This window comes from Salmo salar, chromosome ssa13 (assembly GCF_905237065.1).
Source record: "Salmo salar chromosome ssa13, Ssal_v3.1, whole genome shotgun sequence".
NCBI classification, from domain to species: domain Eukaryota; kingdom Metazoa; phylum Chordata; class Actinopteri; order Salmoniformes; family Salmonidae; genus Salmo; species Salmo salar.
This window is the reverse complement of record NC_059454.1, coordinates 61,472,304-61,485,157: the sequence shown is the minus strand read 5'-3', so window position 1 is coordinate 61,485,157 and position 12,854 is coordinate 61,472,304. Positions and strand designations below refer to the sequence as shown.

Sequence of the window (12,854 nt, the reverse complement as noted above, 5' to 3'; positions counted from 1 at the left end):
TTGGCTCAAATCCGCTATCCTGATGTGGCATTTGTAAGCAATGCTTGGATCTTGAATCCAAGCATTGCTTGTGAGAAAGACCCGAGTGAGAAAGACCCGATCATGTGATGGAGAGCCATGTGAGTGAGAGGTGCTTCGGCACGCAGCTGAGAGAAGGGAATTATAATGATAATATTCAGCCCAAGAGCACAACAGCCACTGGCCGCAAAAGGCATGGATTTTTTTTAGGGGGCATTACGGCCATACAAATGGGATGCACGATGGGAAATTCGAGGCAAGTGTTTGTCAAATTGTGAATGAGAGGCTGATGAAGTGTGTACAGCCTGCGCAAAAAACTAAGCAGAGCTCATGCTTTTCATGTAACTTTTTTAAAATCATCATTAGAGTGGCATCATGCAGCCTTAGAATGTATAAAAATCTAAACATATACCCCAAGTTTTGTATCACAACTAAAGTTTCATAAATAACTCTAAATGAAGCATATAGGAGTACCTGTTTCTTTGTTAACCGCTCAACACAGAATAGCCGTATGTGCGCACTCCCTCAAATCGTTTAGAGAAAATATCCTTTCTATTTTATTCAGCTATATTCAATTGTATTCTTCATACTATAATATACTATAAAATAATGCCACAGAATTCTACGCAAATCTTGTCTGCTAAATTAACTAGTGTAGCCCACAGCCATATGGCATAGCCATATCAGGGCCTAACATAAGGACAACTCAGAGTGCTATTCTGTTCTTCTGAAATAGAATACATTTTCATTCATATCTTGTATCTCTAGACCTGTCTAAAATAAATCATGGATTTATTGTGATGGTGTAGGCTATATTATATGGATATATTAGATTTTTTAAATGTAGATGTTCTAAAGGTCCGCTTCAGTGGCTTGTAGGCTATGCGGGGATGCCAGGAAATGCTACATTGTTTAACAAGTGACATAAATAAAGGGATCATAGCTTTCACCTGCATTCAACCTGGTCAGTGTATGTCATGGAAAGAGCAGGTGTTGTATACTCAGTGTAGCTTCAAAACATGGTTAAAACTAGAATTTTGACCTCATAGATGGTCAGTCTTTGCATCCATAGCTCTTTCTGTTGAGTTGTTACGTTTCATTTAACTTGGAACTTTTCTAGTTGTCACACACCCTCACACACGCGCACACACACACAAACAGACAGATCTCTGCCTGTGTGTGTGTTAAATAACACATATTACACTCTTAACACTGTATCTCTGTGCTGTGTTTTCCCAGCAGGGAGAGCAGCCTACACAGCAGCCACGAGGAGGACTCCGCTCGCTTCTTGACCCCTCACAGTCGGGAGGAGAGGTGGGTAACACCTGTGTGTGTGTGTGTGTGTGTGTGTGTGTGTGTGTGTGTGTGTGTGTGTGTGTGTGTGTGTGTGCGTGCGTACATGTACTGTATGTGTAACTGCATACTGTGTGCATGCATATGTGTGTTAACATGCATGCTTGTGGGCAGCTAGGTGAATGTGTGCGATGATAAAGCAAATACATACAATGTCCATGTGTTGCTCATAAAGACTTTTGGAAGACACTATGTTTTACATGTATCGCCTGTCAGCCAATTTAACACAACTTGCTAGCGTGCAAAGAGATGTGGTGAGGATGATGTGTGAGGTGATAATTCCACTAGAGGGCAGTTTTTAACCAAAACCCTCAATGGAGGTCTACTACAAAAGGTTAGAGTCAAGGAGAGAGAGAGGGGATGTGTGTGAGAGAAATGGAAAAGGGAAGATAAAGTGATGAGGGAGGGAGAGAGAACGAGAAAAAGGGGGAAAAAGGGAGAGGGGGACTGTTTTAAAAAAGGGGTGTTAAATGCTCAATTTTAAACGGGAGGTGTTAAGTAGCGGCGAAACGTGCCAATTTTTTCATCAAAATGGCTCCTTCTCTCTCTGTTTTAGTAAAGATTCATTACGGCACACCATAGCAAAACATTTCAAAATGCTGTGCAACAGAAAAATTAGTCTCTTATTGACATAATTCGGAATAGTACCACTCCATTTCAGACTGTATACTTCAGTTTCCTGCCTAGGGAATACCACCTAGCTGATGCTGATGCAGGACTTTAAAATGGCAAAGCATCTTTCACCCCCCCAAAAAAATCTATATCAGATGTTTTCTCAAGAATTGCATTTACTCTTAGCACCATCTGTGGCAAGAACACACTATTAATTTACGTCAATGGATGGCATATAATGGCGTAACATCTCCTCTGCGAGCTTGCAGGTGTAGTAAGCTTGAATTTGAAATGGTATGGCCTCTCACAAAAAGGCGTAGCACACGCCCCAGCAGCCCCCTGAGGGGGGTGCCTGCGAGCTCATTCCATTGAACTCCGGTCGGAAGAACATCAAAGGTTCCACCCACTGTAAATACACATCCACTCCTCAGGTCATTTTGGCCACTGTGCCCGTCAGCATCACAGTGTGCCAGTGTAACAGTGTAGTAGACAATAGATGTCAAATTACCTAGAAACACCAACACAGATACATTTTCAATGAAGCTCCTTGAATTATTTCTCCTCTTATCCCTTTTCTCATTAAACCCCACCAGTCTCCACTATATCCAACCAGACAGGTATCACTAAATAATTTATATATACACTAGATGTTTGAAGCCACCTTGCCTCCATCTTGGCACTCCCCCAACTTTGTAAAAAATATTTTGGAAGTTATAGAAATGCATTTATTAATGTCTACATTTGTTTTTGTCACTTGTATTATATTATAGACAGCTTAATGCATACTTTGAAATTATATTATGGGAGCTAAATAAAAAACAAACAAATATATACAAACATTTTCCTTAAAGTATACTTTTTTAGAAAGTACTGATGTTACTGTCCCCACTACAACAAAAACATACTTAAATACATGTAATTTTGTCTTTGAAACATTTTATTGAAATACTATAGAATTCCATTCATTCCTATGGAGGACTGCACATTCTGGGAAGTGCCAATATGGCCTACTAGTGGCATCAAAGCCTCTCATTGGCCAATAAATAGCATCAGCCATCCAGGGTTTTTATACATCATTGGTATCACTCAGTGGCTCACTGAGGCTAGATACCCATCTTTTATCAGCACTGGCCAGCTCACTAACAGACCGCCAGGCACACTGATGCATTTATTTATGGTCACGTAACCTTGAGGCTCCTTCTCTGGTGTGGAGGTACAGCTAACTATCACATTAATGATTTATAACGATGCAAATGTGGTCTTGCTAGACTTTAGCATCCCCCTTGAAGGTGTTTTTCACAGTCACCCCCGAGAGTGAGTGAGTAAGTGAGTGTGTGTGTTCTTGGGTGTGACCTAATTTAATGCTCACGGAGCTAAGAAAAAATATATATCTTTGTGCTGGCTGTGCACCTGTCTGTTATGTTGTAAAATGGTAACTAGTTAGAGTATTTGGGCTGAGTCTTGTTACTCACATACTCATCTCAGATATCTTCAGACCTCAGTTCAAATACATTTGGTATTTCAATGTTTTTCTATTTTTTTATACATATTTTCTGACATTTTTATTTATTTTTATACTGCTCAAGAGATGAATTTGACTGGATGGTGAATATTTCGCTGATGAATACGTATTTTTTGTATTCGAACCCGGGTCTGTAGTGATGCTTCTAGCACTGCGATGCAGTGCCTCAGACCGTGATGTACTGGGCCGTACTCACCACCCTCTGTAGCGCCTTGCGGTCGGGTGCCTTGCAGTTGTCGTACCAAGCGGTGATGCAGCCAGTCAAGATGCTCTCAATGTTGCAGCTGTATAACTTTTTTGAGGATCTCAGGGCCCTTGCCCATGTTGTGTCCTCTTCACAACTGTGTGGGTGTGGGTGGACCATGTTAATTCCTTAGTGATGTGGACATTGAGGAACTTAAAGCTCTCGACCCGCTCCACTACAGCCCCATCCATGTGGATGGAAATGCAAAACTGACACAAGGAGGAACTTCACCCTAGACCTTGACTCTCACTGTAGGGAAAAACAGTGTTGGTTCCTAACGACTCATTGCCTAGCGTCTAATTTAATGAAATAGTCCAACTCTCAGGATGCTTATTTTACTCACGCTGGGTCATACAGTATGTCATTTTATCAACAACAAAACACCTCGGGCCCTGAACACACCAGTAGCGTTTGGTGTCACGGGTCATGTGACTCGTGACGTCGCTGGATGCAGGCCTTGCTCTGCTCCGTTGCCAGTGAACTCATGAATCAGGAATACACAAAGTGTGGACAAATTTGTTTTATTGAAAGCGCACAGCTAAATTAGCTATTTTTGTCAAAAGTACTATCGGTTTTGAGTCAGGAAATGTGTACTTTTCCACCTAATACATTTGAGATTATTTTATGGCAATATTTTATGGAGCCGACAGCCACAGCAGCGGCTATGGGTATCAACTGCGCATGGCGCCCTTGTGGGGTAGACCCTGCTACGTAGAAATGTAGCACTTTACATTCAGCAACGTCACGAGTCAGAGAGCTAGGCTACCAGCATCACTTTGCTCAATAATTCCTTCTCATATCTACGCGCTCTCCTCCTCTCACCTTTTCCCTTCGATTGTGGACTATAGTGCACAACACAACAACTGTCTCTGACCAGGCGCAAAAACCTCTCCAAGACAAACCTTCATACCATGACTGTTAACCGCTACACAGCCTACATCGTTGTCACCAGATGAACATTATAGTCAACAAACTAGAACTAACGTGTTAGTAAAACAACAATCCAGTCCATGTGTACAATCAAGCAGTACGGTGTACAGCAAGCAGTTTAGCAGTTACAGCGGCAGGCCCCAGTGGCAATAAATGTATAAAACCGAAAGCTTACCTTGACTTGGAAGAGTTGCAGTGTTGGATATCCTTAGCCAGCTAGCATTCCTCTCTGCTGCATTAGCTAAGTAGGTGAAAGGTAAACTAAGAAGAAGAAAAAAATACTACGAAATATAGCTAGCTCTCGCTCTCTGCTGCTTCTCCTTAATTTTTGAAGAAGTTAATTTGTTCAAAACTGTTCAACTATTGTCTTTCTCTTTGAGTCAACTACTCACCACACTTTATACACTGCGGTGCTAGCTAGCTGTAACTTATGCTTTCATTTCTAGATTAATTCTCAGAAATCATGTCCGTTTATACTGCAAGAGCTCTGTAAGTTTGGAGGGCTTCCTCCGGAAGTTGTCATAATTACTGTGTAAGTCTATGGAAGGGGGTGAGAACCATGACCCTCCTAGGTTTTGTTTGGAAGTCAATGTACCAGAGGAGGATAAAAGCTAACTGTCCTCTGGCTACACCATGGTGCTACTCTACAGAATGCTGCTGAGGCTACTGTAGACCTGTGTTTTAATCCGTTATTTGTTGACGTGAATATATTTAGTATAGTTTTATCTAAAAAGGATAACGTTTTGAATGTTTCACTATTTTTATTTGTATTAAATTCACTGAGTGGGATTGGGCCTCCCCTTCCTCCTCTGAGGAGCCTCCACTGACACACACACACACACACACACACACACACACACACACACACACACACACACACACACACACACACACACACACACACACACACACACACACACACACACACACACACACACACACACACACACACACACACCCAACCCCCTGCATTACGTAACACCTGCAGGAACTGCCCTATGGGGGGACATTGAGCACTGCACACACTCCCTCATGGTTAACTCCCCAGCTCCCCTTCTCCCTCCGCTCCCCCTCCCTGGTGGACAGCTCATTAATTATGTGGTGATTCTCTAGGCAGGCAGGCCGTTCCCATGGGGAGAATCATCCACACTGCACAGTGGGCTATAGCTACAGCCTGGTATACAGGTACAGGATACTATACGCCAGCAGCGCTGAGCAGAGCAGGTGGAGAGAGGCAGAAGACGGAGAGACTCAGGAAGTGGGTCATCTTAGGAGAGGGCAGAGAGAGAGCGAGAGAGAGCAAGAGGAGCTGAGAGAGTGTTTGTGTGAGAGGGAAATTGAGAGAGGGAATGAAAGCGGGATAGCGGTAGTGGGGTACTAAGGGAGTGTGTGTGTGTGAGATAGTGAGAGTGAGTTCTTGAAAGAGATTCGGATGCTTTTTGGAATCTGGAGAGAAAAAAAGACATAAGATAGCCTGAGGGATGCAGCTTTATTAGATCAAAACCTGGCTCATGTTCTGGACCCCCCTGTGTCGGCACCACCAGACTTCCGGTTTTGGGCGGGGGCTCCTTTGACCAGGAGTGACCGCTCTGGGGGGTAGGAGGACAGTCACCATGGTCCAGAGTGGCTCGCTAAGTAGTCAGATCTTCTGTGGCCTTGGGGTCAGGCAGGGCTGGGGGGGTTCACTGAGGAGGAAACTGGCCTTCCGCAGGGTCAAGTGAGTAGCACCCCTCCCATCTCTCTCTCTCTCTCTCTGTCTCTATCATTCTTTCTGCTAAGGGACCCACAGGACTTGCACATTTTTATCCCAGCCCAGCATTAACCAAGCGGAATCAACTAATCGAGGGCTTGATGGTCAGTGGATGAATTGAATCCAGCGGGTTAAGCGCTGGGCTGGTACAAAAATGTGCAGTCGGGTGGGTTCCCAGGACCGAGGTTGATGAATACTGATTTGCGGCACAGAACAACTCACTCACTTTACTGGACTGTTCTGAGGCTTAGACCTGTTCTGGTGTTTGTTCAGAGAAAGCTGTTGAAATGATGCTGAGTGCATGTCTACATTTCTTTGTGCAATGTACTATTTTCTGTATTATCAATATATTGTTCTTGATGAGGTGAATACAAGTTGTTGAGTTGTTGTTGAGCCATGAACGATAGTTAACACAAAGACGTGTGCTGGTATTGTGTGTTTATTGATTTGTGGTTTTACTACGTAGGCGTACAGTACCACAAGGTGTGGACAGAGACTACAAAGGTGTTTGGATTTCAATGAGCAGGTTCATATTAGCTCATGGTTGTTGTTGTTATTGTTGTATGTGTGTTGTGTGTACTTAATGATTATGCACCTTGGTAAGGGTCTTTACCAGGTAATTTGGATATGTCAGTCACGGTTTATTTATAGGGCCGGGAAAGATACCAGTATCGCGATACTCATTAGTATCGTGGCAAGGAAACAAAACACGAAGCAGATTTACCTTCTTTAGGAAAACAGCCCAAATGTTGGAAACCAAAACATCATTCTGTTGTCATCCAGAGTCACATGTATTTATTTTCCAAGCTCTAGCACACAATATTTTACATATAGACGTTTTTTAAGTTTGGTCTGCTTCGTGTTAAACTTTTCGCCATGGAAACAATATTGCGATACTGGTATTGTCAGAGCCCTATTTATTTACATTCGATTGCCGTGGTATCCTCTGTAACTCAGTTGGTAGAGCATGGCTCTTGCATCGCCAGGATAGTGGGTTTGATTCCTGGGACCACCCATTCGTTGGGAAAAAAATTGTGCACTCATGACGGTAAGTCGCTTTAAGTAAAAGCATCTGCTAAATGGCTTGAATACAACTGGACGAATGAATGTGTTGAGTGGTGCTGTCCTTTGAATTATGAATTGAGTGCCATGATATCAGAATGAGTATTCACCCGCCAAAAACAATCATTTTTTTTATAACTCTAAAACATGTCATTTTGCTTTCTTACAGGTTTGACACTTTAGTAAAAAAATCCCTGTTTTTTTTGTGCTGAGAATGTGCTAAAAGATTGTTGCTGAATCATGACTTCTGCTCCAAGGTGGTGAAAACACCATTGTTTTAGCTGCCGGACAAACTACCTCTTATTGGGTGAGGAGTATTCAGCCTTTTGAATTTGCCGAGCTGGCTGTTTCTGGTGTTTTGTAATGTCCAGGTGCTGTTTCACCTTGGATGACCTAAACGTACATGTTTGTGAGTGTTTGAACATAGTCTTGTTGATAGGCAGAGCCGTGCTCGTCAGAGAGAGAGTGTTCATAGTGGAAGCACCAGAATGGTTATTCAAAATTTAAGTAATATTTTATTACAATTCTAGAGCATGCGAGCCCACCTTCCTGTATGTCTGTCTGTGTGTTGTATTAAGGTTATCTATGGCCTTGTGTACTACAATCAAAGGAATAGGAGCTGATCACAGTACACATGCTTCACAAGGTGCATCTCAATAGTCTATAAAGTAGCATCCTCCTCCTCTCCTTTCCTTCATCTGCCCTGATTGTTAAAAAAATGTAACAGGTAATAATAATATATTATTGTTAGTCTCCTCAAACAGTCTTATAATCATGCATCCCTGGATCGACTCTGAAGTGCTCAAGAGACTCCCCAACACAACAGAACATCTGACTGAACCCTATACAGCCCCTGCCAACCAGGGTCCTCAAACCCTGACCTATGACCCTTTGACCTTAAGTGTCAGTCATCAGGCCTCAGAAGGAGAGATAGAGCTCTGAGGTGAGGTTTCCTGTAGTTACAGATCAGCCTCCCCTCCCCCAATACGAACCTTAATCATTAGTAGGGAAAAAGCTAAACTGACCCAAGATTAGTGTCTAGGGACAACTTAACCCTAACCCTAGATGCTCAGGAGGAGAGAGGGACAGATGAAAGGAGACACCCTGGTCTTTGGCGCCCTCTTCTGGGCCAGACTGTCTCACACATAAATACGTCATCACAGGAATAGGAGCTGGTCACAGTACACATGCTACACAAGGTGCATCTCAATAGTCTATAAAGTAGCATCCTCTCCTTTCCTTCATCTGCCCTGATTGTTAAAAAAAGTAACAGGTAAGAGCAGAAGGCGTTTCCGATTGCTTTCACCTATTCTGTCTTTTGTGATCTGTGCAGAATAGAATAGAATGGAACTGTATTGTCCATTGTAGGGAAGAGCAGTAAAGCCTGAGAGGTAAACCGCATGGGACAAACAAGAGTGAGACCCAATGAAAGGAAGTCGCTTAGAGAGATAGCAGAGAGAGGGGAGAAGAGTGGAAGGAAAGGGGGGAAAATAAATGAAAAGGTCAAACCAATGATATTTAAAGCCATAGAAGAAGCAGTGCCTCAACAGAGACCCGCTTACAGTGGGGGAAAAAAGTATTTGATCCCCTGCTGATTTTGTACGTTTGCCCACTTACAAAGAAATTATCAGTCTATAATTTTAATAGTAGGTTTATTTGAACAGTGAGAGACAGAATAACAACAAAAAAATCCAGAAAGACGCATGACAAAAATGTTATAAAATGATTTGCATTTTAATGAGGGAAATACGTATTTGACCCCTCTGCAAAACATGACTTAGTACTTGGTGGCAAAACTCTTGTTGGCAATCACAGAGGTCAGACGTTTCTTGTAGTTGGCCACCAGGTTTGCACACATCTCAGGAGGGATTTTGTCCCACTCCTCTTTGCAGATCTTCTCCAAGTCATTAAGGTTTCGAGGCTGACGTTTGGCAACTCGAACCTTCAGCTCCCTCCACAGATTTTCTATGGGATTAAGGTCTGGAGACTGGCTAGGCCACTCCAGGACCTTAATGTGCTTCTTCTTGAGCCACTCCTTTGTTGCCTTGGCTGTGTGTTTTTGGTCATTGTCATGCTGGAATACCCATCCACGACCCATTTTCAATGCCCTGGCTGAGGGAAGGAGGTTCTCACCCAAGATTTGACGGTACATGGCCCCGTCCATCGTCCCTTTGATGCTGTGAAGTTGTCCTGTCCCCTTAGCAGAAAAACACCCCCAAAGCATAATGTTTCCACCTCCATGTTTGACGGTGGAGATGGTGTTCTTGGGGTCATAGGCAGCATTCCTCCTCCTCCAAACACGGCGAGTTGAGTTGATATCAAAGAGCTCCATTTTGGTCTCATCTGACCACAACACTTTCACCAGTTGTCCTCTGAATCATTCAGATGTTCATTGGCAAACTTCAGACGGGCATGTATATGTATTCTTGAGCAGGGGGACCTTGCGGGCGCTGCAGGATTTCAGTCCTTCACGGCGTAGTGTGTTACCAATTGTTTTCTTGGTGACTATGATCCCAGCTGCCTTGAGATCATTGACAAGATCCTCCCGTGTAGTTCTGGGCTGATTCCTCACCGTTCTCATGATCATTGCAACTCCACGAGGTGAGATCTTGCATGGAGCCCTAGACCGAGGGATATTGACAGTTCTTTTGTGTTTCTTTCATTTGCGAATAATCGCACCAAATGTTGTCACCTTCTCACCAAGCTGCTTGGCGCTGGTCTTGTAGCCCATTCCAGCCTTGTGTAGGTCTACAATCTTGTCCCTGACATCCTTGGAGAGCTCTTTGGCCTTGTCCATGGTGGAGAGTTTGGAATCTGATTGATTGATTGCTTCTGTGGACAGGTGTCTTATTTACAGGTAACAAGCTGTGGTTAGGAGCACTCCCTTTAAGAGTGTGCTCCTAATCTCAGCTCGTTACCTGTATAAAAGACACCTGGGAGCCAGAAATCTTTTTGATTGAGAGGGGGTCAAATACTTATTTCCCTCATTAAAATGCAATTCAATTTATAATATTTCTGACATGTGTTTTTCTGGATATTTTTGTTGTTATTCTGTCTCTCACTGTTCAAATAAACCCACCATTAAAATTATAGACTGATCCTTTCTTTGTCAGTGGGCAAACGTACAAAATCAGCAGAGGATCAAATACTTTTTTCCCCCACTGTAGATGCTGCGCTCGCTTGATGTTGAGACCACACACAAGTCATATCCTTTTAAACTAGAAAATACCTTTTAAACACTGGTTTCATTTTACTATCCCCAGTCCCAACCTGAAATTTAACCGCATCCACTAATGAATAAAACGGTATATTCCATTAATTAATTAATTAATTAAGACACTCCAGTGTCTTAATTGCTATATTGTATTTACTTCGCCACCATGGCCTATTTATTGCCTTTACCTCCCTTATCTCACCTCATTTGCTCACATTGTATATAGACTTGTTTTTCTACTGTATTATTGACTGTATGTTTGTTTTACTCCATGTGTAACTCTGTTATTATATGTGTCGAACTGCTTTGCTTTATCTTGGCCAGGTCGCAATTGTAAATGAGAACTTGTTCTCAACTTGCCTACCTGGTTAAATAAAATAAAGAAAAATAAATAAAATCATTTCACTGATTCAGTCTGGACCAATGATTTTTGTATACATCATTGCTCTGGACCTGTCTTCATTATAACCTTGTGTGCTATGCTTATCTTTAGCCATGTGCTAAGGCGCCTCGCTCATTGCCTGAATTAATTAGGCACTATTGACTGTGATTAGGTCTCAGCTCTATAAGGGCCTATAACAAATGTTTCTGCTTTATGACGTTATCACAGAAAACATGGAACATGGTGTAATCATTTTCAGTTGTGTTGAACAGCAAAGGCAATTTTTACATTAGTGTCCATTAGGGTGACCCCAATTAGTTGACTTGTCGATTGTTTGGTCGATAGACTGTTGGTCGACCAAGATTTTTTGGTCTAGCGGTCTATATCTATCTAGTATCAGTCAAAAGTTTGGACGCACCTACTCATTACAGGGTTTTTAATTTTACTATTTTCCTTGATGACAGCTTTGCACACTCTTGGCATGGTGAGAAAGAAAGGTTGAGAGGGCCAGAAAAGCAGAACCAGGCTCACAGGCTGGCTCCTTCTGCCTCCTTCTGGCTATTGGCCATTGGTTTGTTCTCCTCATCTGATCTAATTGGCCAAGCCCCTTTGAGAGATGCCCTGACACACTTATATGGCAGCCAGATCCCTCGCTCACCAGGGAAACCGAGATTTCCAGGTGAATTCCACGAGAACTAGGTGTGTGTGTGTGTGTGTGTGTGCGTGTGAGAGAGATTGCATAAGTGTGTGTCTCGTGTGTGTTTGAGAGAGAGCAAGAGCATGTTTGCAAACGTGTGTGTGTGTGTGTGTGTGTGTGTGCATGTCTGTGTGTGTCTGTTCACGGCTCTCTGTTCAGAGGTCAGAGTGTTGTTTGGAGGCTCTGAGGAGGTAGAGGGTGCTTCAGGGATGCAGCAGCAGTGCGGTGTCGTATTACCATGTCTGATGATTCATCACCACCCTACTGCAGAATGCAGCAGACCAGGGTGATCTGAATCCCTCTACACACACACACACACACACACACACACACACACACACACACACACACACACACACACGCACACACATACAGTGCCTTTGGAAAGTATTCAGACCCCTTGACTTTTTCCATTTTGTTACAGCCTTATTCTAAAATGGATGAAATAAACAAAAATCCTCAGCAATCTACACATAATACCCCATAATGATGAAGTGAAACAGGTTTTTAGCCATTTTTGCACATTTATTAAAAATACAAAACAGAAAAACCTTATTGATATAAGTATTCAGACCCTTTGCTATGAGAATCGAAATTGAGCTCAGGTGCGTCCTGTTTCCATTGATCATCCTTGGGATGTTTCTACAACCTGATTGGAGTCCACCAATGGTAAATTCAATTGATTGGACATCATTTGGAAAGGCACACACCTGTCTATATAAAGGTCCCACAGTTGAAAGTACATGTCATAGCAAAAACCAAGCCATGAGGTCAAAGGAATTGTCCGTAGAGCACCGATACAGGATCATGTCTAGGCACAGATCTGGGGAAGGGTACCAAAACATTTTGGCAGCATTGAAGGTCTCCAAGAACACAATGGCCTCCATCATTCTTAAATGGAAGACGTTTGGAACCACCAAGACTATTCCTAGAGCTGGCCGCCTGGCCAAAGTGAGCAATTGGGGGAGAAGGGCCTTAGTCAGGGAGTTGACCAAGAATGGGAGAAACTCCCCAAATACAGGTGTGCCAAGCTTGTAGCGTCATACCAAAGAAGATTTGATGCTGTAATC

At 42.9% G+C, this 12,854-nt stretch overlaps 1 protein-coding gene across 2 annotated transcripts in view; it reads left to right on the top strand.

The window, feature by feature from the left end:
• The window catches only part of LOC106567545 (protein Aster-B), a 127,759-nt gene that overhangs the window by 22,437 nt on the left and 92,468 nt on the right, over positions 1-12,854 (top strand). For both annotated transcript variants that reach the window (XM_045693456.1, XM_045693457.1), the window contains exon 2: positions 1,258-1,332. Coding sequence is in view for 1 of the 2 variants with exons in the window: in XM_045693457.1 (XP_045549413.1) it covers positions 1,258-1,332 (75 nt within the window). In the remaining variant the exon portion in view is untranslated. The remainder of the gene's footprint in view (positions 1-1,257; positions 1,333-12,854) is intronic.